Source organism: Terrapene carolina, unplaced genomic scaffold (genome assembly GCF_002925995.2).
Source record: "Terrapene carolina triunguis isolate 2854851 unplaced genomic scaffold, T_m_triunguis-2.0 Scaffold33891, whole genome shotgun sequence".
Taxonomy (NCBI): domain Eukaryota; kingdom Metazoa; phylum Chordata; order Testudines; family Emydidae; genus Terrapene; species Terrapene triunguis.
Genome location: NW_020698242.1, coordinates 8,801,226 through 8,821,184, shown reverse-complemented (window position 1 = coordinate 8,821,184; position 19,959 = coordinate 8,801,226). Strand labels below are relative to the sequence as shown.

At 42.8% G+C, this 19,959-nt stretch overlaps 1 protein-coding gene across 3 annotated transcripts in view; it reads right to left on the bottom strand.

Annotated features, from left to right (window-relative positions):
* Positions 1-1,875: 1,875 nt before the first annotated feature.
* Positions 1,876-19,959, bottom strand: part of LOC112108584 (kelch-like protein 36) — a 28,256-nt gene continuing 10,172 nt past the window's right edge. For all 3 annotated transcript variants that reach the window (XM_024202781.2, XM_024202780.2, XM_024202782.2), the window contains exons 3-5: positions 15,049-16,122; positions 13,429-13,586; positions 1,876-5,204 (exon numbers count right to left, since the gene is read on the bottom strand). In XM_024202781.2, the coding sequence (XP_024058549.1) occupies positions 4,649-5,204; positions 13,429-13,586; positions 15,049-16,122 (1,788 nt within the window). In that variant the 3' untranslated portion in view covers positions 1,876-4,648. The remainder of the gene's footprint in view (positions 5,205-13,428; positions 13,587-15,048; positions 16,123-19,959) is intronic.

Sequence of the window (19,959 nt, the reverse complement as noted above, 5' to 3'; positions counted from 1 at the left end):
GTATCTCAAACATGTTTTCTTGGGTGATGCCCCAAGATAGATTTGCCAGCTAGCTTGCTTGATGCCTCATTAAGGACAATCAGGTTGCCCAGTGAACCCCTCCTGGAGACGTTTCACAGAAAACTGAGGCATTGGCTGCCCAAGGACTCAATAAGGCATGTAAAGACATGATCTAAGACTCCATCTTTTTGCCAGTAACTTTCCAGGCACTTGGGCTGAAAGTATAAAAGAGGAGACTGTGACAGCAGCACATCTTGGTCTTCCATTCTGCTCCACTTCTCTGGACTGTGATTTCTAACAAGGAAGCTTTGAACAAAGGACTGATGACCCCCAATCCAGAGAGACTTACTGCAAGCCAGTAGACTCACCATCAATGCGTATTATCCTGACCTACAGACTCTGAAATCAATTGTAAGGTATATGATTCCTTTAACCATTTAGTAACTCTCTTGTTTTATTAATAAACCTTTAGTTTAATTACTAAAGGAATTGGCTGCAGCATGATTTTGGGGTAAGATCAAAAGCATATATTGACCTGGGGTGATTTGTGTAACTTTTCCTCAGGGTGCCCCACGACATTTTTATTACCAATATTGACTTTACCAACATTCATTCCTTTACATGGTAATGCCAGGGTGTATTTGTATGGGAAAGAAAGGAAGAGAGCATTTTGATAGCTGGCTTGAATAAAAATCTTGAACTTCTATAGCACTTTGTATTAGGTGCCTTCTCAAAATGAGAAGAAATAGTTACTTATCCCCATTTTTGTGGAAGGGGAAACCGAAGCAAGGAGAAGTTATGTGATTTACAAAGATCACAAATGAAGTCTGTGAAAGCGATGGGCACAGAAGGTTTCTGACAACACAATATTCTACCTTCCACTCTTCCACTCTCCTTCTGATCCTCAACCAAGCTTTTCTGGTTGATTGGCAAAATACCCATTTAGTTTATGAAAATACCAAAAAGTGTGAATTCAGTGTCACTGCATGTAGAAATGTTCCTCCTGGGAGATACACGTCTTGCTTTAGCAAGGATCCCAGGACATCATAGAGTGAGAGTCTTATTCCAAAGTATTTCAGTATGGAGAAGCTGTGTTTACAGGTCACTTTAAAATGCAATGTGCCATAGGTCAATAACCCTACTAATATGTATTTCATGAGGCGAGGAGGCCATACAAATAAGTAGACAGATACCAATTTCATTAGGAGTCTTGACCCCCCATTAGGGTCTGTAGCTACAAATAGTAATAATCTGTTCTTTTGACAGGTGTAAGTTATTTATGTAAATAATGCATAGTACACCCCAAAATATTCTGAAATAGCATCTGATCCTGCAAGTACTCTCATGAGTAGCCCCTGACTTCCATAGTGCTATGTGAATAAGGGTTACTCCACACTAAGAGTTTGTAATACTGGGTTTGTATTTTGCATAACCAATTAAGTTTTATATTATGGATTTACTAGGGCTTGATCCAACTCAGTGAAATATTCTTTTTGACTCCATTAGAAACTGAACTGGGTCCTCTATGTTTTGACTATCAAATGCTTTGCTGAGAAATGGGGGCAACATCAACCATTTTTTGGTGTGTTTGGACTAGCCGGACACAAATTAGTGTGCTTCTGCTCCCTCAAAATGTAATTAATTGAGCCACGGTAGAACCAGCTACCACCTATACCTTGTCCAATTTAAAAAGTTTGTGCTCACACTGTTGAGACTACCTCTGAAATAGTTACAAAAAGAATTACTACCTTTCCGGTTATCAATAAAGAGAAAAAAACAGTTAGGGTGTAAACAATGCACACAAAGAGGAATAAAGTCTGAAATTCTTAACATGTTTTATTTTTCAAATTGTAAACACATCAAGAATGTAACACACAAGCATATACAATTAAAACAGACAAAAAAATATGAAAAGCAGCCAATTAGTAGAAACAAAGAAGCATCTTGGGGAATCATTGTTGTGTATTTACACATGAAAAGGGTTGTACAAAGATGAAGTAGGAGTTGCCAGTCAACAAACAAGTTTTCAGATACCTAAATCAGCTAATCTGTTTGTTCTAACTAAAACGTTCCATTATCTTTTTTTAGGAACAATTAAAAAATAACTATTTCCTCATGCAATGTAAAAGGTATCATTACTGCACATAGAGGACTTTTTGTAACTTGTTAAATTTAATAGTTTCTATTGTTTAAGAGAAACACTCAAAGATATCTAGAGGATTTTTACAACTTATATACCTCAAGCCAGTTTTCTTCAAATCTTTTTGTGTTAACAGCATCATTTGTTTCCTTTCTTTCATTCCAGCTATTCACAAGGTACCACTTCCAATTTAAAAAAAAAAATAAATTGATTCCTATCGATGGATAAAGAGGACCCCAAATTCCCCAAACGATGTTGAAAATTATTTTTCTTTTATAGTGCAAACAAGTTTTTCTTAGAAGAATTTTCACATTAATGAGGCAAATACACCCCAGTAGCAAAAAGTAGGCAGGACATCCCTTATACATGGGATTAAAGGAAAAAGGCAGATCTGAAGTACATGGTTATGTTGCACAGTGATGGAGATGTGGATGGAGAGGGACTTGGAAGGATTTAGAGAAAATGGATCAATAGCACCAAAGCAGAACTTTAAATCAAGGCTCTTGAAATCCACTCAGTGGATCACCGAGTGACAATAAAAGAGCATTTATCAGCATGTCTGACTATTTGAACTGCCAGTGAAAGCCTTACAATAGTCACAATTATAGACCTGACAATGCTGAGAATGTAAATGCTGCTTTAACAGCTGCATCACATCACAACTGACTATACACAAAGCCTGAAAGAGCCAACAAATTATGAGTTCCTGACTATAACAACAGGACCACGATTATAGGCAGGAACTTCAATAGTAAATAACATAATATGGCAAACTAGAGACTAGGTATTAGCAAAATGTGTTATAAAAAGTACAAAAGTTTCAAAAATTTCTAAAAATTTCTTTGTGTTGGGATGAGAGAGTAATCTGTGGCCTGGAAATATTATTAATTGTTATTATAAAAATTACAGAGACTGTATGAGATGGCTGGTTCTTAACTTCTTGCAAATCAAACAAAAGGCCCATTTGTAAACTGCTTTGGGTGACTGCTTGAAGGCTGGCCAGAGAGTTGGTAAATTTAAATACTTGCAGTAGACACAACCCTGCCAGTGGAAGGTGGAATGACAGAAGGATTGTACACTGTGGATAATGCACTCTACAGGGGTGTGATTTCTAAAGCACACAAACATGTTGTGCATTAGTCACTCTGTGTTAATCCTGCTGGTGCACTTTAACCCAGTGCTGTTTTAAACAGTCTTGTGTGAAAGTGCAGTGGCAGGGTCTACAATCAAAATTTCTTTAGTGTGGTGGGCATGAGTCAAATTCCCTTGATATTACTCCAATATATGATTGTCCCACCAGTTCAGTCATCTGTGCCCCAAATGGCATCCCAAGAATCCACCACAACTTTTCCCCATGTTAAGCCCATTCTTCCAAGAGGAACAGTGTTGCAGCCACCTGACCAAGGAGGGCTGGGTTAGATTCTCATCCAGAGTCTGCTAATGGCCCCTTGCACTGACTGGTAGAGGTCATCATTGCTAGACCCATGCTAAATTCAGCAGTTCCCAGCTCCTGCAAACTCCTCCCCCCCCCAGCCCATTGCCCCTTGTAGAATGAGTTTGCTCTTTGTCTTGAGTTCATTTTGAGCTTTTGATGTCAACACCTTCCCTTCCCCACCCCCAATAACTCACAGTGAAGTCTACCTGTCTCACCTGGTTTAAAGTAAGGACCAAGTTCTATGTAACTTCTGCCCAAAGCCACAAGTTTAAAAAGCCTAGTCCTGAACTAGGAGAAATCAACAAAACCAAACTTGGTATTGGGTTTTGTTATGAAAGTTGTGCACAGTTCTAGTCATTAACAAGTGACGTAAAGGTTGTGTCACCTCCCCTGGATCTTGTAGATCATTGCACCACTGGAAAGACCAGCAGAGCTCACAAACTGAGCACAGATCAGTTACATGGCCATGTCTGGACCAGAGCACTCACACTTTGGTCACTTAATAATATCCTCTGAAACTTAAGAGTACAGAAGTGTCATTTGCTTACCAAGATGCCTGTGCATAGATATAATTTGAATGGCTACTCATGCATACCAGAAATCTTTTACTCACAACTCTAGAAAGTATTGTAAATTAAAATTTAATGAAAAAAAATAATCAGGGTTTACAACAAGATCCATATCAGTTTTCAATAGCAACTGCCTCTAGACTTCTCTTTGTAACTTCAAACCGATGTTTGGTCCTCTTTTCCCTCCCCATCATTTAATTTTCTAAGCCAAAAAGTTTTCAATTTTTTAAAATGTTTACTTTTATTATTATTATAAGTGTGTAAAAGCTAAGAACCACGGACGTAACAGTCTACACCTAAATGTACAGAACAGGTAGCATAGCACCCTTTGCAACCTCACCACCATTCAGTAGTAGCAGTTACCTTCACGTGACCCTCACCCAAAGATGTTCGACCACATGTTCTCTAAGGTTTCAGAAACTGTTTTCTTTTTTCCTTTTTTTTTTTTTTTCTTTTAAATGAAGATTAGAAAGAGATGATTAGTTACAAGGTTCCCAAGCTGTGTCATCTTCCCCGATCCTGATGCTTCTTCGTTTTTGTCTTTTTCTTTTTGTCCTCCTTTCTGGGTTTCAATGCACAGACGCACGCAGACACACCAGCAATAGCTTTGGGAAGGTCAGTTCCTCTGTACCACTTGTTTTTCTCCTTGTCATACACCTGGACAGTTTTGGAGAAGACAGTGTCTTCCCAGCTATAGCCTCCAAGAATATAAATCTTGCCTTCCCAGACTGCCACTCCAGACTCACTGTTTGCTTGAAACAAGGGAGAGACTCTGGTCCACTGGTTACACTGAGGGCTGTAAGACTCCACACTCAGAATGTCAAAGCGTGCCATAGTTTCTATGTTGTCGTCACTGCCGCCAATGGAATAGATATTGTCCTCCAAGGTGCACATGCTGTGCCACCCCCGAGCAGTGATCATTGGCCGCTTTTCCTCCCAGACATCTGTTCGGTAATCATAGCAGAGGAGATTTTTTCTATAGGGACCAATTTGGTAATCATGGCCCCCGGAGATATAAACAAATTCCTTGTAGACAGTGCCAGCATGCCCATAGGTAAACCTAGGATAGGCAAACAACAACAATTTATTGGTTTTGCAGACTAGTGCAAATATTTAACAGTGATTGTTAAATATCAGCGCTGCCCATACAGTTAAGAGGTGAGTGATTTTATATCTGTTACATTTACAAGTGATATTTAAAATTGAACTAAATTATAATAAAGTTAGTTAGTTATTCAACGGGGGTCCACTAAAGAGTAGTTTGGGCATAAGCTTTCGTGGGTAAAAAACCCACTTCTTCAGATGCATGGAGTGAAAATTACAGATGCAGGCATAAATATACTGACTTCATGTGTCAGTTATATTTATGCCTGCATCTGTAATTTTCACTCCATGCATCTGAAGAAGTGGGTTTTTTACCCACGAAAGCTTATGCCCAAATAAATCTGTTAGTCTTTAAGGTGCCACCAGACTCCTCGTTGTTTTTGTGGATACAGACTAACAAGGCTACCACTCTGATACTAAAGAGTAGTGTTTGTTCAACTTTCTCAGCAGCATGAAAAAGGCTTTAGGAAACAGCAGAAGTAGCATGGCTCTCGCTAGTATTATTAAGTAGGTAATAAATTATTTGCGTCTATTAAAGTCCCAAGGAAAGTGTGGAGGAAAAATAAGAAAGGAAGATTTGCTGGGCAAGGAGTAGTTATGAAGGCTTTATGGGAGCAGTGATATCGTCTGAGAGTGTGGTTCCTTTGGCTTCCAGGAGATGGAGTGTAACTCATGGAGAGTCTAGCCTGTGCTAAATTTAGGATTGGTGAAGTGGCGTTATATGAAAATAAAGACAATTCACTAACTGAGTGTGGGATTTTCAAAACCAATCAGCTTTAACTTAACATGACTTCCATTGACATCAACTCCCATTGACTTCAACAGAAGCAGAGTTAGACCAACCATCCGTGTTTTTGAAAATCTCACCCTAAATCTGTATGCCAAGGAGGTCTTTCTAACCATAGCATGGGCCAGGTAACATCATCATCCATCAAAAAACAGCTCCAAAGTACCTAGAGGCTTAACTTGCTTTATCACCTTTTTTTCAAAGGAGATCAGATTCTGACAGAAGCCAGTCACCTCAGAGAGAAGAACCCACAACTGCAAACAACCACTGTAACTTGTTGCTGGGGATTTTTTGTTAGTTTGAGAGTCCCCAGTGAGAGTCCACAAACTCAATCCTCAGAACTCCCATTCCCAGAATTTAGGAAAAAATGGGTTTAGATTCGCCAATCAGAGAAATATTCAAATTTAAATCAACTGGGGGGAAATGCGGGGGAGGGGAGAGGAGTTCTACATTCCTCCTTTGCAAACCGGGACCACTGTTCTGGGATACCCTATAAATCTAAATATGGAATATGACCAGAAGATCCAGGACTCTCTGCAATAAAGCTTAAGGAGGCAAGCAAAAGTCACCTGTTTAATGTCTTCTGTTTTAATTTTGCTATCAAAATTGCTGATGACTATGAATATGCAAAAAAAATATCTAGAGTTATATTTCCTAGAACAGCAAACCAAGCTCAGAAAACTCTCTCAGGCTCTAGAGGAATAGTGCTCTGTGACAGGAACTCCAAAGAGAATTCTGAGGCTGTTCTCGTTCCGTCGTTGTAAGTTTACAAAACATAAGTTTTGCAACCAAATAGTGGATTAAACAAAAAATGGCACTGAAGATGGATAGAAGTATCAGATTATTAGAATTCTCTCACTCACCATCCCTGAAAAGACAAAACAACCCCCTCTCCCCCACACACACCTCTGCATGCATCTAGTTCAGAAGCAGCTAATTCTTAGACAGTTATATTTCCCCCCATTCTTGCCATATAAGAATTCAACATTTCTATAAATTCTGTTACAGCAGAAATAGATTATAGTTAAAAACACTTCCCTCCTACCAGAAATCTGGGATTGCCATAAAGGAATTGGCAGACAATGCTATGATTGGCTCGCTCTACTTTCCCATTTGAGTCCAACATATCTCTCTGTAACAAAGACATGGACAGCTGGTAAAGTCAGTATAAAACCAGAAGCGCATGCTACTTCCTACAGGGTGACTCGCACCCCTCCAACCCTATCTATTCTTGTAATACAGCCATTAAAAACCATGATTCCTGAAGCAGTTATTTTAGCTTCACACTGAAGTGGTTTAAACAGTTAGGCCTAACCCTATGACAGCTGAATCCATATTAAAATCAGTTTAGCATGAAATGATTTAAAACCATGCTTAAACATGTCAGGACTCAATGTGGACAGAACCTAAGAGTTGTTTTTATTTCACAGAGCAAGATTCTTTCTCAGCTACAGACTGCAAACTCTTTGGGCCCACTACCTTAGCTTCTTCCATATCTATATAGTGCCAAGAATAAAGAAAACCAAGGTTTATCTTAAATTATCATGTAAAGAGAAGATAAAAGATGTATACTTGTTAATCCAGCTGCATGCAAAAGCCCATGACCCAGCACTCCTTCACAATACTTCTGTTTGGAAGATGTGTTATTGAGACATACAAGCAAGCTCCAACTATAGGACGCAGAAGGGTCCTTGAGATGGAATACAAAGACTACCACAGTGCCGTCTTACTTGGTGAAATGGTGCCAAGTGGCTGGCGAATGGCCGTCCGAGTAGCAGCACCATTCATACAGAGACTTTGGCGTGAAGAGGCCCCAAGACTTTGTTGCATTTGACCAAGTCAAGACTCTCAGAAGAGGCTTATAAACTCTACATGAAGCGAGAACAAGTTGAAAGACATTCCAAGGGAGGATCCAAACTCAGATGTTTTGAGCCACAAGCTGAATCTGCGCTAGGACCTTTCAGCATGTCCTCCCCACACAAAACTAACTGAGTTTATAGATGATGCTGAGCATCCGCTGTCCTCATTTAATACAATGGGAGCTGGCGCTGCTCCGTAGTTTTGCGGGGGGGGGTGGGGAAGAGAGAGAAAAAAAAACCCCACACAGGCTATATGCTGTGTTGCATTCTGTTGTACTGCTGATGTGGAAGGATCAACAGTGATCAGCGCCCATCATAGCAAATCAGTCCACCATGGTTTTTTGTTTGTTTTTAGAGACAATGCTATTGACACTGAGTGAACTCAGCTGACTTTTACCTATACCAACAGGACAGCAGAGTATAGTAATGGCTGAGCGAGGAACCGCATTTGACAGCCCCCTTCAATCACGGCTGGAAAATCTAGCATAGACACAGCCATGGAAAATGCCCTGAGATTTCTCCTTTCTGCCTGCTGACTGCTGAACAACTTCACTGGATAGCATGAATTCTACTGTAGGCAGATTCCTGTGAAACATCAAGTTGTCCATCCTGTCATTACTTTCTAATACAGCAGACGATCTGCTGAAACAGCCTAGTCGTGTTTCAGCTAATCTGACTTAAAATGTGCTTGTCCACAGCCACACAATCCAAGCAGACTTAGAAATCATAGCAAATGGTTTCGCACACTTAGCTTTTGTCACCTTGAATTCTGCGCAAACACCATTGCTTAAGCCTTTGAAACGGATGTGGGTACAACAGGACTGCAGTAGTTTTAGAACAGGCCCCGTCATGCTCCCATTGAAGGCACTAGGCATTTTGCCGTATGTGTCTAAGGGAATGTTGTCAGACCTGCTGAGCAGAGGTGTTAAAGAGGAAACGGTTTCAAGCCACAATATAAATTAGAGATGCTGTGCCAGTTTCGAAGAACCTTCCCCTGATGCAATGCAGTGTGAATTACAGCTTCTGCTGCAGTGGAGCCATCCCGTGACTGCGAGAAAAGCTCAGAATTTCTCTTAAAAAAAACCAACAACAACTGGATGAGCAGCACACTCTTCACCTGATTTTCTGAAGGACTAAGGGCCCACAACTCCAAGTCAATGGCAGCTGCGGGTGCTCGTTTTTCAATGTTAGACAGTGCCTGTCCTGCAAAAATATTCCTGATATTATTAAGGTGGCCTGACACTTCCCATTATAAGATCCTATTTTCAGCTGCTTATAATTTTGCCAAACTTTAATCATTCGGGCTGAAATTGTCCATGCCAAGTGTCTGCCTCTGATGGAATTTAGAAACCAGCCAAAATGGTTTAGCCATTTTCAAGTACCAGGCTGAGGTTTTGTTTTGCTCATGTCAAAAATTCTAGTAACCATTTCTTTCAAAAGGGTGAGCACCACCATACTTTAGATCAGGGACTTAAAATATGGCAAGGGCGAGGAGGGAGGTAGGCCTCTGTATCAGGATTTCGCAGTCTCTATGAAAATCTGTCCAAATTTGGCAAAAATGTAATATAATTTTCACCTGCCTGGGAGAAACTTCTTCAATTTTAGCAGCTATAATCTTCAATGATTCTGTCCTCACTGAGCATGCTCCAAGCCCTCACAGCTCCTACTGCTGGCCAGACCACACATGTGCCACCCCCACCGAGTGACAGAGCATGGGCCGTCTAGTATAGGTCTACAGAGGTGAAGCTTTCCTTGCAATTACTGCTCCAGTCCAGGGTGGGGCCAGGCTGGAGGGGGTGTAGGAAACTGACAGAGCAGGAGGGGTGTGTGCAAAGACTGAAATTGGCTGAACATGGATACTGGGATTAGGAACCAGGGGAGTATGGGACAGGGGAGACTGGGACTGGTTGGGCAAAGAAACTGGGAGCTAGTTTGTTGGGGGGGAGGGTTGGGGGGGAATATGACACAGATTGGTGAGGAGCTGGGGGAGAGACTGGGACTGGCTGCCAAGAAGACTGGAACTAAGAACCAGTGTGTATGTGCTGGGGGGAGAAATGGGGCTTGGAGGACAGGAAACCGATCTGACAAGGAAACGGGGAGAACTACCACTGGATCAGCAAAGAAATAGAGAAGGGACTGGGGGGTGGAGACTGAGTGGGGAGGGAGAGGAAAGACAAATCGGACAAGGAACCTGGAGGGGGAAAACTAGAACTGGCTGGGCAAGGGCAATGGGACTGGTACAAGGAGCTGGAAAGGCGAAGAGAGGACTGGGACATGAACAGATTTGAGGGGATAGGACATACAGGGTCATGGTTGGGGAGGGAAGGGGGGTGAGGGGAGATGCAATTATCTGTGACTACTAGAAAACACTCCCCTCCAGAGCCTATAATGAAACCCAAGATTACAGAGCCTCACCATTCCTCTGCTGTCAGGAAACAGCTGTGAACACCACTGGCAAAGCGTGCGTCTGATCCCCCTCTAGTGTTGGTACACATAGATGATGACAACCTACTACTGCTATCAGTTACTCCTTTAGCTCAAGTGGCAGAAGTCTGGGCAGAAGATCTAAAGGTTCGAATCCTGCTGATGAGCCCACGTGGGTGTCAGTATGATGTCACATATTGCAATTTCTATTTTTTTCAGTTTACTTTAAAAACACCCCACAAACGAGGAAATGACACACACAAAAACCCATGTGACAAAATAGTATGTGGACATGTAATTAGAGACTGTCATAGTGGATATGCACAAGGGGGGCAAATTAAGGCTGAATGAACCACACATTTGCTAATTTTTGAGTGCTTGACTAGGCTACCTTACTAATGTTCTTTCAATGTAGTGTTTGTGCATGTCTGCAAAATACTATCCAGCCCCTATTAGTAATGTCTTATCTGAAGGACAAGTTCTCACACTGTGGCGAGAAAGCAGGAGACTCCCCTTCCTTATTCCTAGGCTAGGCAGAATTAGTTGTTTTTTTTTCTCCCTGGTTTCAATGATTAATATCGATTTTTTTATTTTAATTTTTACTGTCGTAGGAAATTAAGAGTGGGGGAAGGGTTAAGGCGGCCATGACAGTAAGGCTGCAAGGGGCTCCCTGCACAGCTGTGAGGCCCAGAATATCCAGCTGCAAAGTGCGGGGAAAGCTGTGGACCTGGTCTGGCAGTGTGGAGACCCCCGGCTGGGACTGCGAGGAGGACGACAAGCCCCCAGTGATGAGGCAGGCCACCCCGCTGCTGATTGGCTCCATCCCCAGGCAGGAGCCATTCAACAGCAGGGTGACTTCCCCCACAGCTGGGGGCTCACCCTCCTCCTCACAGCCCTGGCTGCTGGTCTCTGCCCTGCCCCACCAGGACCGCAGTCTTCCGCTCACCTTGTGTTTGCAGGGATCCAGTGTCACCAGCCCCATGGCTCTGCATGGAACCCTCTGTGGTTCCTCTGCAGCAGAGCTACCTGCACGGCCAGTAGCACCAATCCCTGCAGGTGCAAGATGCAGGGCCAGGAGGCTTCACTCATGCTGACGGTTACTGATGGATTTTTGTTGTTGTTGATTTCAGCACCAGCTGAAATCAACCTTTACCGACAGCCATTGATTTATAGAATCATAGAATATCAGGGTTGGAAGAGACCGCAGGAGGTCATCTAGTCCAACCCCCTGCTCAAAGCAGGACCAATCCCCAGACAGATTTTTGCCCCAGATCCCTAAATGGCCCCCTCAAGGATTGAACTCAACCCTGGGTTTAGCAGGCCAACGCTCAAACCACTCAGCTATCCCTCCCCCTGCCAGGCCTCCTTATTTTCCAGCTGCTAAATTTCCATTAAGAAACAGCTAAAAATATATTGTTCTGAGCTGGATGGAACCTTGTTATGGGTTGAGTTAAAACCCTCCTGTAAGGCAAAGGCTGCATGGGAACCTGTCCAGGAGCTTTTGGCTGAGTATTGTTTTGGGTGTGGGAAATCAGAACAGAAAAACTGGGAAAGAGCGAGAGAGCGCGCTCACCTAAAAAGCAGCTGAGAGCCTGGCGGGTGACCCTGGGGCGAGGTTTTTTGGGCCAGAGGGGCCGGCTAAAAGAGCGTTCTTGGTGCTGAGCAAAAGAAGCTGTTTCCTGCTATTTGTTTCCTTCCGCATTCAGAGAAACCGCACTTTGTTGATTCTTTTTGTAATGTAACAAAACTGCAAAGAAAACACCAGGCTCCACCAATTTCTACTTCCAACTGGAACATCCCCAAGCCTGCAAAACTTTGACTAGCCACTCAGATCAAAAAGGGACAGCAATATTAACATACTTGCAGAATGCCACGTAACAGTAATTGCTGTAGTTGCCACAGGAACATTATTTGACCGTGAAGGGGAGGGTGTGGGTAGGATTGTCCACAACTGTATTAAAATGTAATCCACATGTGATCTAGGGGGGTGGCTTTCCATAGGCACAAATGGCAGTTAGGCCCTTAACTCTCACTTGTGCAGAAACCTCTCCCCCATACCCAGGAGGCCGGGGGATTTGATGGTGTTTAATCTCAACTGCCAGACCCACATATATGTGCGGAAGAATATCTGCCTCTTGCTTCTCAGGAGCACTGAGCCCTGTTGTTGGTCCAGGTCATATTCACATAGCTGCACATGTCCAACACAGAACTGGAAAAAGGAGACCTCTCTGTTATCCATGTCTACACTAGCTGTCTAGGATTCTGACAGTTAGCAGCTAAGGACTGAACTGTTAGCATCAGAGAATAAGAAACACACCACAAATTCTAGGCAAAGTAGACTCTGAAGGGTTCTACTGGAGATACCACCTAACAACCACCAAGCAAACGTGACCACTGAAATCAGAGGCTGCTGTGCACTCTGGTAATACAACATGAGCAGCAGCTACCTTTACGAACCTCAGAGACTCATGCAGTATCATGAACGGCCACCATACCAGTGAGAAAGATCTCACTACCACCTTCAAAAGGTCACCACCTTGAAGTTCTAGGTATCAATTTGGCATGTAAGTAAAATCAAGTGTTAATGGTGCTCACGGTACAATTAAAGCATCCTCAAGAGTGGAACAACTAAGTTTTAACTTGGACTGCACACCCGTGGCACGTGGATTTCTCCATACTGGCATGTGTACAAGCAGCCAACATAAAAATACCCGCAAGGAAGAGCAGGTGGCAAAAAGCCCAAAATAGAGGACATAAAATACATGGTGCTAAAGGTACCCACCCAAATAATGCCTTGCACTGAGATCTAAACAATCTGAAGGGATTCCACTGAGCCCAACCTCAGAAAAGACAGTCTACAAACACAGAATGTGAAATGAGAAGGCCCTTTTCCTTGCCCTGTTACAGTTGTAACCTCAAGGTGGAGACCAAAGACAACCCCAGTGGATCTCAAATTCATGGCCTCGAGGAGACAGCTGCTCAGATATCATGGCCTCAGATTATTCCTCTTTTTCCCTCCCAGGATACTCACATATAGGACTGAACACAGTGGATCCTGGAGAGTTCTTTTCTTTAAGGAAAACATGGTTTTCTAAACAGACCACTGTTACCTTGGCAAGCCTGCTATATAAGACCAGGCGTCTTTTTGAGGGCTATAGGTCTCAGCTGAAGAAAGAGCCCCATTTTCATTCCTCCCACCAACAGCTACCAGCATATCTGTAATGGCTGCAAGGTAGAAATCTACTCGTCGTTGTCTCATGGAGGCAACCTGCAAAATAAATAAATAAAATAAAATACCGACATCCTCAAACAATCGGTCAGTTGATTTAAAGAGTAGGTTTAAGAAGATTTGTTTCCTCCTATGAGTTTTAAAAAGGGCTGCTATTTGTGTTTGCCATACATATTAAGACAACAATAAAACTCTGCTCTTCTGTAGCACATGATACATTAGCATTGACTTTAAAGGTCATAGAGAGATAATGGAAAGCATCTAAAGCTGTATCTACACTTGGAGCTAAGGGTGTGATTCTCAGCTTGCGTAGACATACTCACGGCTAGCTCTCTTCGAGCTTGCATGCTAAAAATAGTAGCAGAGCTGTGGTAGCACAGGCAACGGCATGGACTAGCTGCCCTGCATAGAAACCCACCTGGACTGCACTGATATGCACTTGGGGCAACTAGTCACTGCCCGTGCTACTGCAGCTACACTACTGTTTTTAGCTAGCTTGATAAGAGCTAGCACAGGTATGTCTACGCGAACTGAAAATCACACCCCTAGCTCCAAGTGCAGATATAGCCTAAGAGACAAACCACTCTATACCTTAGTGATACACGGCCCATCTCGCAATATCCTATGCGCCCAGAGATACTGCGATAGACTCAAACACTGAACCCCAGAAGGTTCTGAGTACACCAAGAATGGAAGATCAGTCCAAAATGTAGTATCGGTTTAATATTGGGAGGGAGGGGGTTCTCTACTCAGACATGGAAGGGGAAAGACTCGATCCAATATATGTTTTCCATCTTTAATTACTCTGGTCCCTGTATGGCCTTAAAAATCTTGCACAGTGGTCCTTGCACAGCACTTTGGGCCAGATTTTCATAGGTGTTTAGGCACCTAAAGATGTAGATGGGTGCCAAATGGGATTTTCAAAAGTGTCTAAGCAGGTTAGGTGCCTACGACCCAATGGAAGTTGAAAATCTGGCCCCTCATCACTACCAATTTTTGAAATGTCATAGGCTTGGTCTACACTAAACCCCCAAATCGAACTAAGGTACGCAACTTCAGCTACGTGAATAACGTAGCTGAAGTTTGAAGTACCTTAGTTCGAACTTACCTCGGTCCACACGTGGCAGGCAGGCTCCCCCGTCGACTCCGCGGTACTCCTCTCGTCTAGCTGGAGTACCGCAGTCGACGGCGAGCACTTCCTGGTTCGACTTATCGCGTCCAGACAAGACGCGATAAGTCGAACCCAGAACTTCGATTGCCAGCCGCCGAACTAGCGGCTGGGTGTAGACATACCCATAGTCTTTCACTACTGGTGTAACTACAGTGTTCACAGAAGTTATCCAATTAGCTGTTTCTACTGAGAGGGGTGTTTTACGTTTTCAAACATAAATATGCGGGTATATTTTAGTGCCCACCACGAGTGTTCTCCTTCCACCAACAAAGATAAAAATAAACATTAAGGACTTTAAAAGAATAAGATGTAATACAGCTTGAGTCTCACCTTTATCCACTGGTTACAGCGGGGATCATACCTATATAGAAGATTTGAAGCTGCATCCCCTCCATTGTCTCTTGAAAAGCTGCCTCCAGCTATGAAGATGAAACCTCCCAGCACTGCAACACAGTGGTGACTTCGCCTGGCTGGGAGTGGCGTTTCTGTTATCCATTGCCCCTTTTTGGTGTCCAGGAAGCAGGTATCATCGCTTAACTCCAGGCACCGTTCCGAAACCTCCCCACCCACAAAGAGGAGCCTCTCTTCATTTGTACGCAAAGCCGTCCGCTTGTTCTGGAGCACTGGCTGGGCTGTGATGTTATTATGATAGTTCACCGCTTCTTCTATAAACCCCTCACAGTTTGCTTCCTTCGGGAGAAGAGAGCAGACAGCAGGCTTGACTCGATGGAGGAGGTCACTCTTCGGTATCAAGGGAAAATGAATGTTGTCCAGTACCTGGTAAGCCTCGTTTTCTCTTTCTGGGTATTGTGTCAGCCACTGCAAGGCGGCCTGCAGCAAGTCGTGCTCACATTCCTGCTGCACGTTGCTGCTCCCCAAATACTGGCAGAGTTTTTGGATGGAAATGTTCTGCAGGAAGTTAGGCGTGAAAGAGAGCGTGCCAAAGTTCTGCAGGATGAAAGAGTCGATGTAGGAGTCCAGGCGTTTCAGGTTGTAAATAGAGGCCAGCTCTTGAAGGTACAGGTAGTTCTCCTCGCTGACCTCATTTTCGAGATACTCACAACAGAAGTCAACCACCTTCCAGATCTGCAGCAGGTGAGCTGTTTCCAGCACATAATCAATGTTGCCACCATCTAAGGACAGCTCACTGCCATATAGGAAATCCACCACAGCTTTGAGACCAATGTAAGAGGCTCCAAATAGTTCGACCTCTTTTTGATAGGCCTCTCGCATGCCAATGGTGAACATGGAGTTGAAGTAGTCACTGCAAACAGCCAGGAGATTCCGGTGGGCAGGGACTCTTTGTTCGTCCACCACCAGAATAATATCACAGAAAAGTCCTTGGTGTCTCTGCTCATTCAGACTCTGAAGGACTAGACTGGGGTGGTCAGCCCATCTGTACACCTGAAATAAAGAATTTCACTATATAAATCCATGGTACACCCACACCTTGAATACTGCATGCAGTTCTGGCCATCCTATCTCAAAAAAGATGTATTAGAATTGGAAAAGGTACAGAGAAGGGCAACAAAAATGATTACGGGTATAGAACGTCTTCCATCTGAGGAGAGATTAAAAAGACTGGAACTATTCATCTTAGAAAAGAGATGACTAAGGGGGGATATGATAGAGGCTTATAAAATCATAAACAGTGTGGCGAAAGTAAATAAGGAAGTCTTATTTACCCCTTCACGTAACACACAAATGATAGGTCACTCAATGAGATTAATAGGCAGCAGCTTTAAAACAAACATAAGAAAGTACTTCATACAACGCACAGTCAGCCTGTGGCGCTGATTACTAGGGGATGTTGTGAAGGCCAAAAGTATAACTGGGTTTTAAAAAAAAAAAAAAGAATTAGAAAAGTTCATGGTGGATAGGCCCATCGATGGCTATTAGCCAAGATGATCAGGGACACAACCCCATGCTCCAGGTGTCGCTAAACCTCAAATTGCCAGAAGCTGGGACTGCATGACAGGAGATGGATCACTTGATAATTGCCCTGTTCTGTTCAGTCCCTCTGAAGCACCGGTCATTGGCCACTGCCAGAAGACAGGATACTGGGCTAGATGGACCATTTGTCTGATGCTATATGGCCATTCTTATGTCCTTAGAAATTATATCAGACAGCAGCTTCCTTCAGTAGATGAAGTGTTCATCCTCACAGAAGAGCAGATATTCTTTTTCACCAGGTATAGTACATATAAGGACTTGCACCGCAAATGACCTATTCAGTCTTTTAAAAGTAACCTACTAGGTATAAAATATATATTGGGAGTGGACAATGTTCATACAGCAATGCTTGCAGTTTGATCATTCAACCCATGTATAATAACTGTCGTGCTGGGTTTGTGTCCGATTTCAGCAGTCACCCTGCCAAGACTTACGTAAAAGCTACTCCTATGGTAAATCTTGGCAGGATGGCTCATTTGTAAGCTCCTTGGGGCACTGATTGTATCTTCCTCTCCGTACAGATCGAACACACATCATCTGCACTCAAATAATAATAATACTGTTCATCCGTGTTTAGAGCCACCTAGTATGACGGTAACCCATTCCCAACTGACTGTTGCTATCATCCAGAAGCTAAGGTAGTTTTCATTTTTAATTGTTGCATATTATATATCGGAGGTCTAGAATGTGGTACATGGTCTGTCAAATGCTAGACCAGTATTAACAATTATAGATGTAGAGAAGGTTACATCAAGGTTGTGTGTTGGGATTCTGCCCTGTGACCATGCCCCTACTTACACTGTGGCACTATATCAGAGCTGGAACTGTGCTGCAAGGGATTAGAGAAAATTCAAATAAGCATCCCTAAATTGGGGAAGTTTTACCAGTTATATCGATAAGTATACAGCTATAACTTGCCATGTGGACACATACTTTCTGATGTAAGAGTGGCTTTTTTAGGTTCATCTTCAACCCTTTCTTAGGCAACATAAAAAAAATACACTATTCTATTGGAATAAGAGTGTTCACACAGGGAATGGGGGGATTATACCAGTATAACCATGTCGGTTTAAATTTGCACCTTAAATTATTAAAATCGTTCCCCATGTAGACAAGGTCTTAGAATTTAAGTTCCTCGGGGCAGGAACTATGTGTTTGCACAGGACCCAGCATCATGGGGCCCTGATCTCAGTCAAGGTCTCCAGGCACTACTGTAATACCAGTAATAAATAACAAAAATAGCACTGAAAGGGTCTAATTAATCATAGAAATGTTAAAATGCTGTCAGCAGACTCCAAGGTGAACCCCCAATGACAAGTGGAATGTATTTAAAACTTTAGGAAGTTTTTATCTTTGTTAAAGCATTTTTCAAAAGCAGTCATAAGTAACGTCAAATAAATAAGAGAGCATGCAATGACACGAGTGTGCTATATGGAGTCTCCAAAAGGTAAACCAGTAATTTTGGGCAGGTTCTGCAAGACAACAAACTTTCATTAGATAATGACCAGATAATAGCAGACAGCTTGTAACACCCTATTCTGAAGTCCTCAGACGTATAGATATTGGATTAAACTAAAAATAATATATGCTCTCTTCCCTTTGTAACAGGATTATCATCTCTCTCTCTTACATTCTTTAATACCATCGTCTTGCATAACGAGATTACAGCAGAATTTACAAGTTACCAAAGGCTCCTATTTATTAAACGTGCTGCAGAGTCAACAGGGTAATCCTGAAAGCCACTTATGACAACTTGTATTCCCTGACTTCTTGTCTCAGTGGAGAAGTGCTGCCACTTTGAACACCGAGCATAAACTGAGCACACACACGGGACTATGCAGTAATGACTCAAAATACGTTAATACACTTCACCTGCTTGCCAAGTCATCTGTTCACTCTTAGAACATTGAGAAAAACGGACAGCTGCAAAAGCCAAGACCAAGACGACTCTGACATTAAAAACTAATAGTTTCCCCATGCTAGTTATATTCTGTATAACAGGTTTAATACTAACTAGTAATTCTAAAGTTAATAAATAATAATAGCAACTGCATATGCAAAAGGACAAAACAATGCTGTTGAGATTATAGATTTGTAAAGTGATTATTATTATGCTACAGTTTTTAAATGCTACATGTGATCTGCGCAGTGGTAAAGGGACAAGATTGAAAGTCATGTATTTTTAAAATGTTTATTTACCTGTTTCTCAACGCTTGTAGTTATTATAGCCGAGAAAAGTTTGAAGATCCATTTTACTCTGGACCAGGGGTCGGCAACATTCGGCACGCGGCTCGCCAGGGTAAGCACCCTAGCGGGCCGGGCCAGTTTATTTACCTGCTGACGCGGCAGGTTCGGCCGATCGCAGCCCCCACTGGCCGCGGTTCGCCGTCCCGGGCCAATGGGGGCGGCGGGAAGCCGCGGCCAGCACATCCCTCGCCCGCGCCGCTTCCCGCCGCCCCCATTGGCCCGGGACGGCGAACCACGGCGAGTGGGAGCCACGATCGGCCGAACCTGCCGCGTCAGCAGGTAAATAAACTGGCCCGACCCGCTAGGGTGCTTACCGTGGTGAGCCGCGTGCCAAACGTTGCCGACCCCTGCTCTGGACTATTATTAATGCTTTACTCTTTGCTTTTCATTCAACTTTGACAACAAAGATATTGAAACTGACGATTTTAGCTTTTCTGGCTCCCTTGTACTAACATAAGGGCATAGTGTGCAGAGCAATATTGAAATACAATCCTCCCCCATTTTCACTAAGATTAAATAAAATTAATGGAATCATTATTAACATTAAGGATTTACAACACTTAGTCTCCATTTCTGCATCAGAATCTACTAGTATAGACTACCGTGGGATCCCAACTGAAGTCAATGTAGTTGTGCATTGGTGCAGAAACAGATCCCAACAGCACCCTTAGCCCTTACATAGAAAGTGAACGTTATGCTTGTGAGCAGTGCCACTGAGTTCACAGAGTGCTCACATGTGCAAGTGATTGCAGGATCAGGGTTCGAATTCATACAAAACCTAAGCCTGGGTATAAAATTTAACTTGTCTCTTTAACAAATCTTAAAAAAATTCAATTCAGCAACAAAATTAAATATACCCCCTTTGAATTACTGGAGAAAAACCTCTAGATACAGAGAAAGATTACGTGTTGCCAGTATGTGCCATTTTTAAAAATCATGAATCACTCTGAACAGATGGCCTATTTGCTGCCGTTTTTTTAATTGCAGCCAATGGAATAAACTTACATTTTAAAATCACCTTGTTACATGCTACATTATATA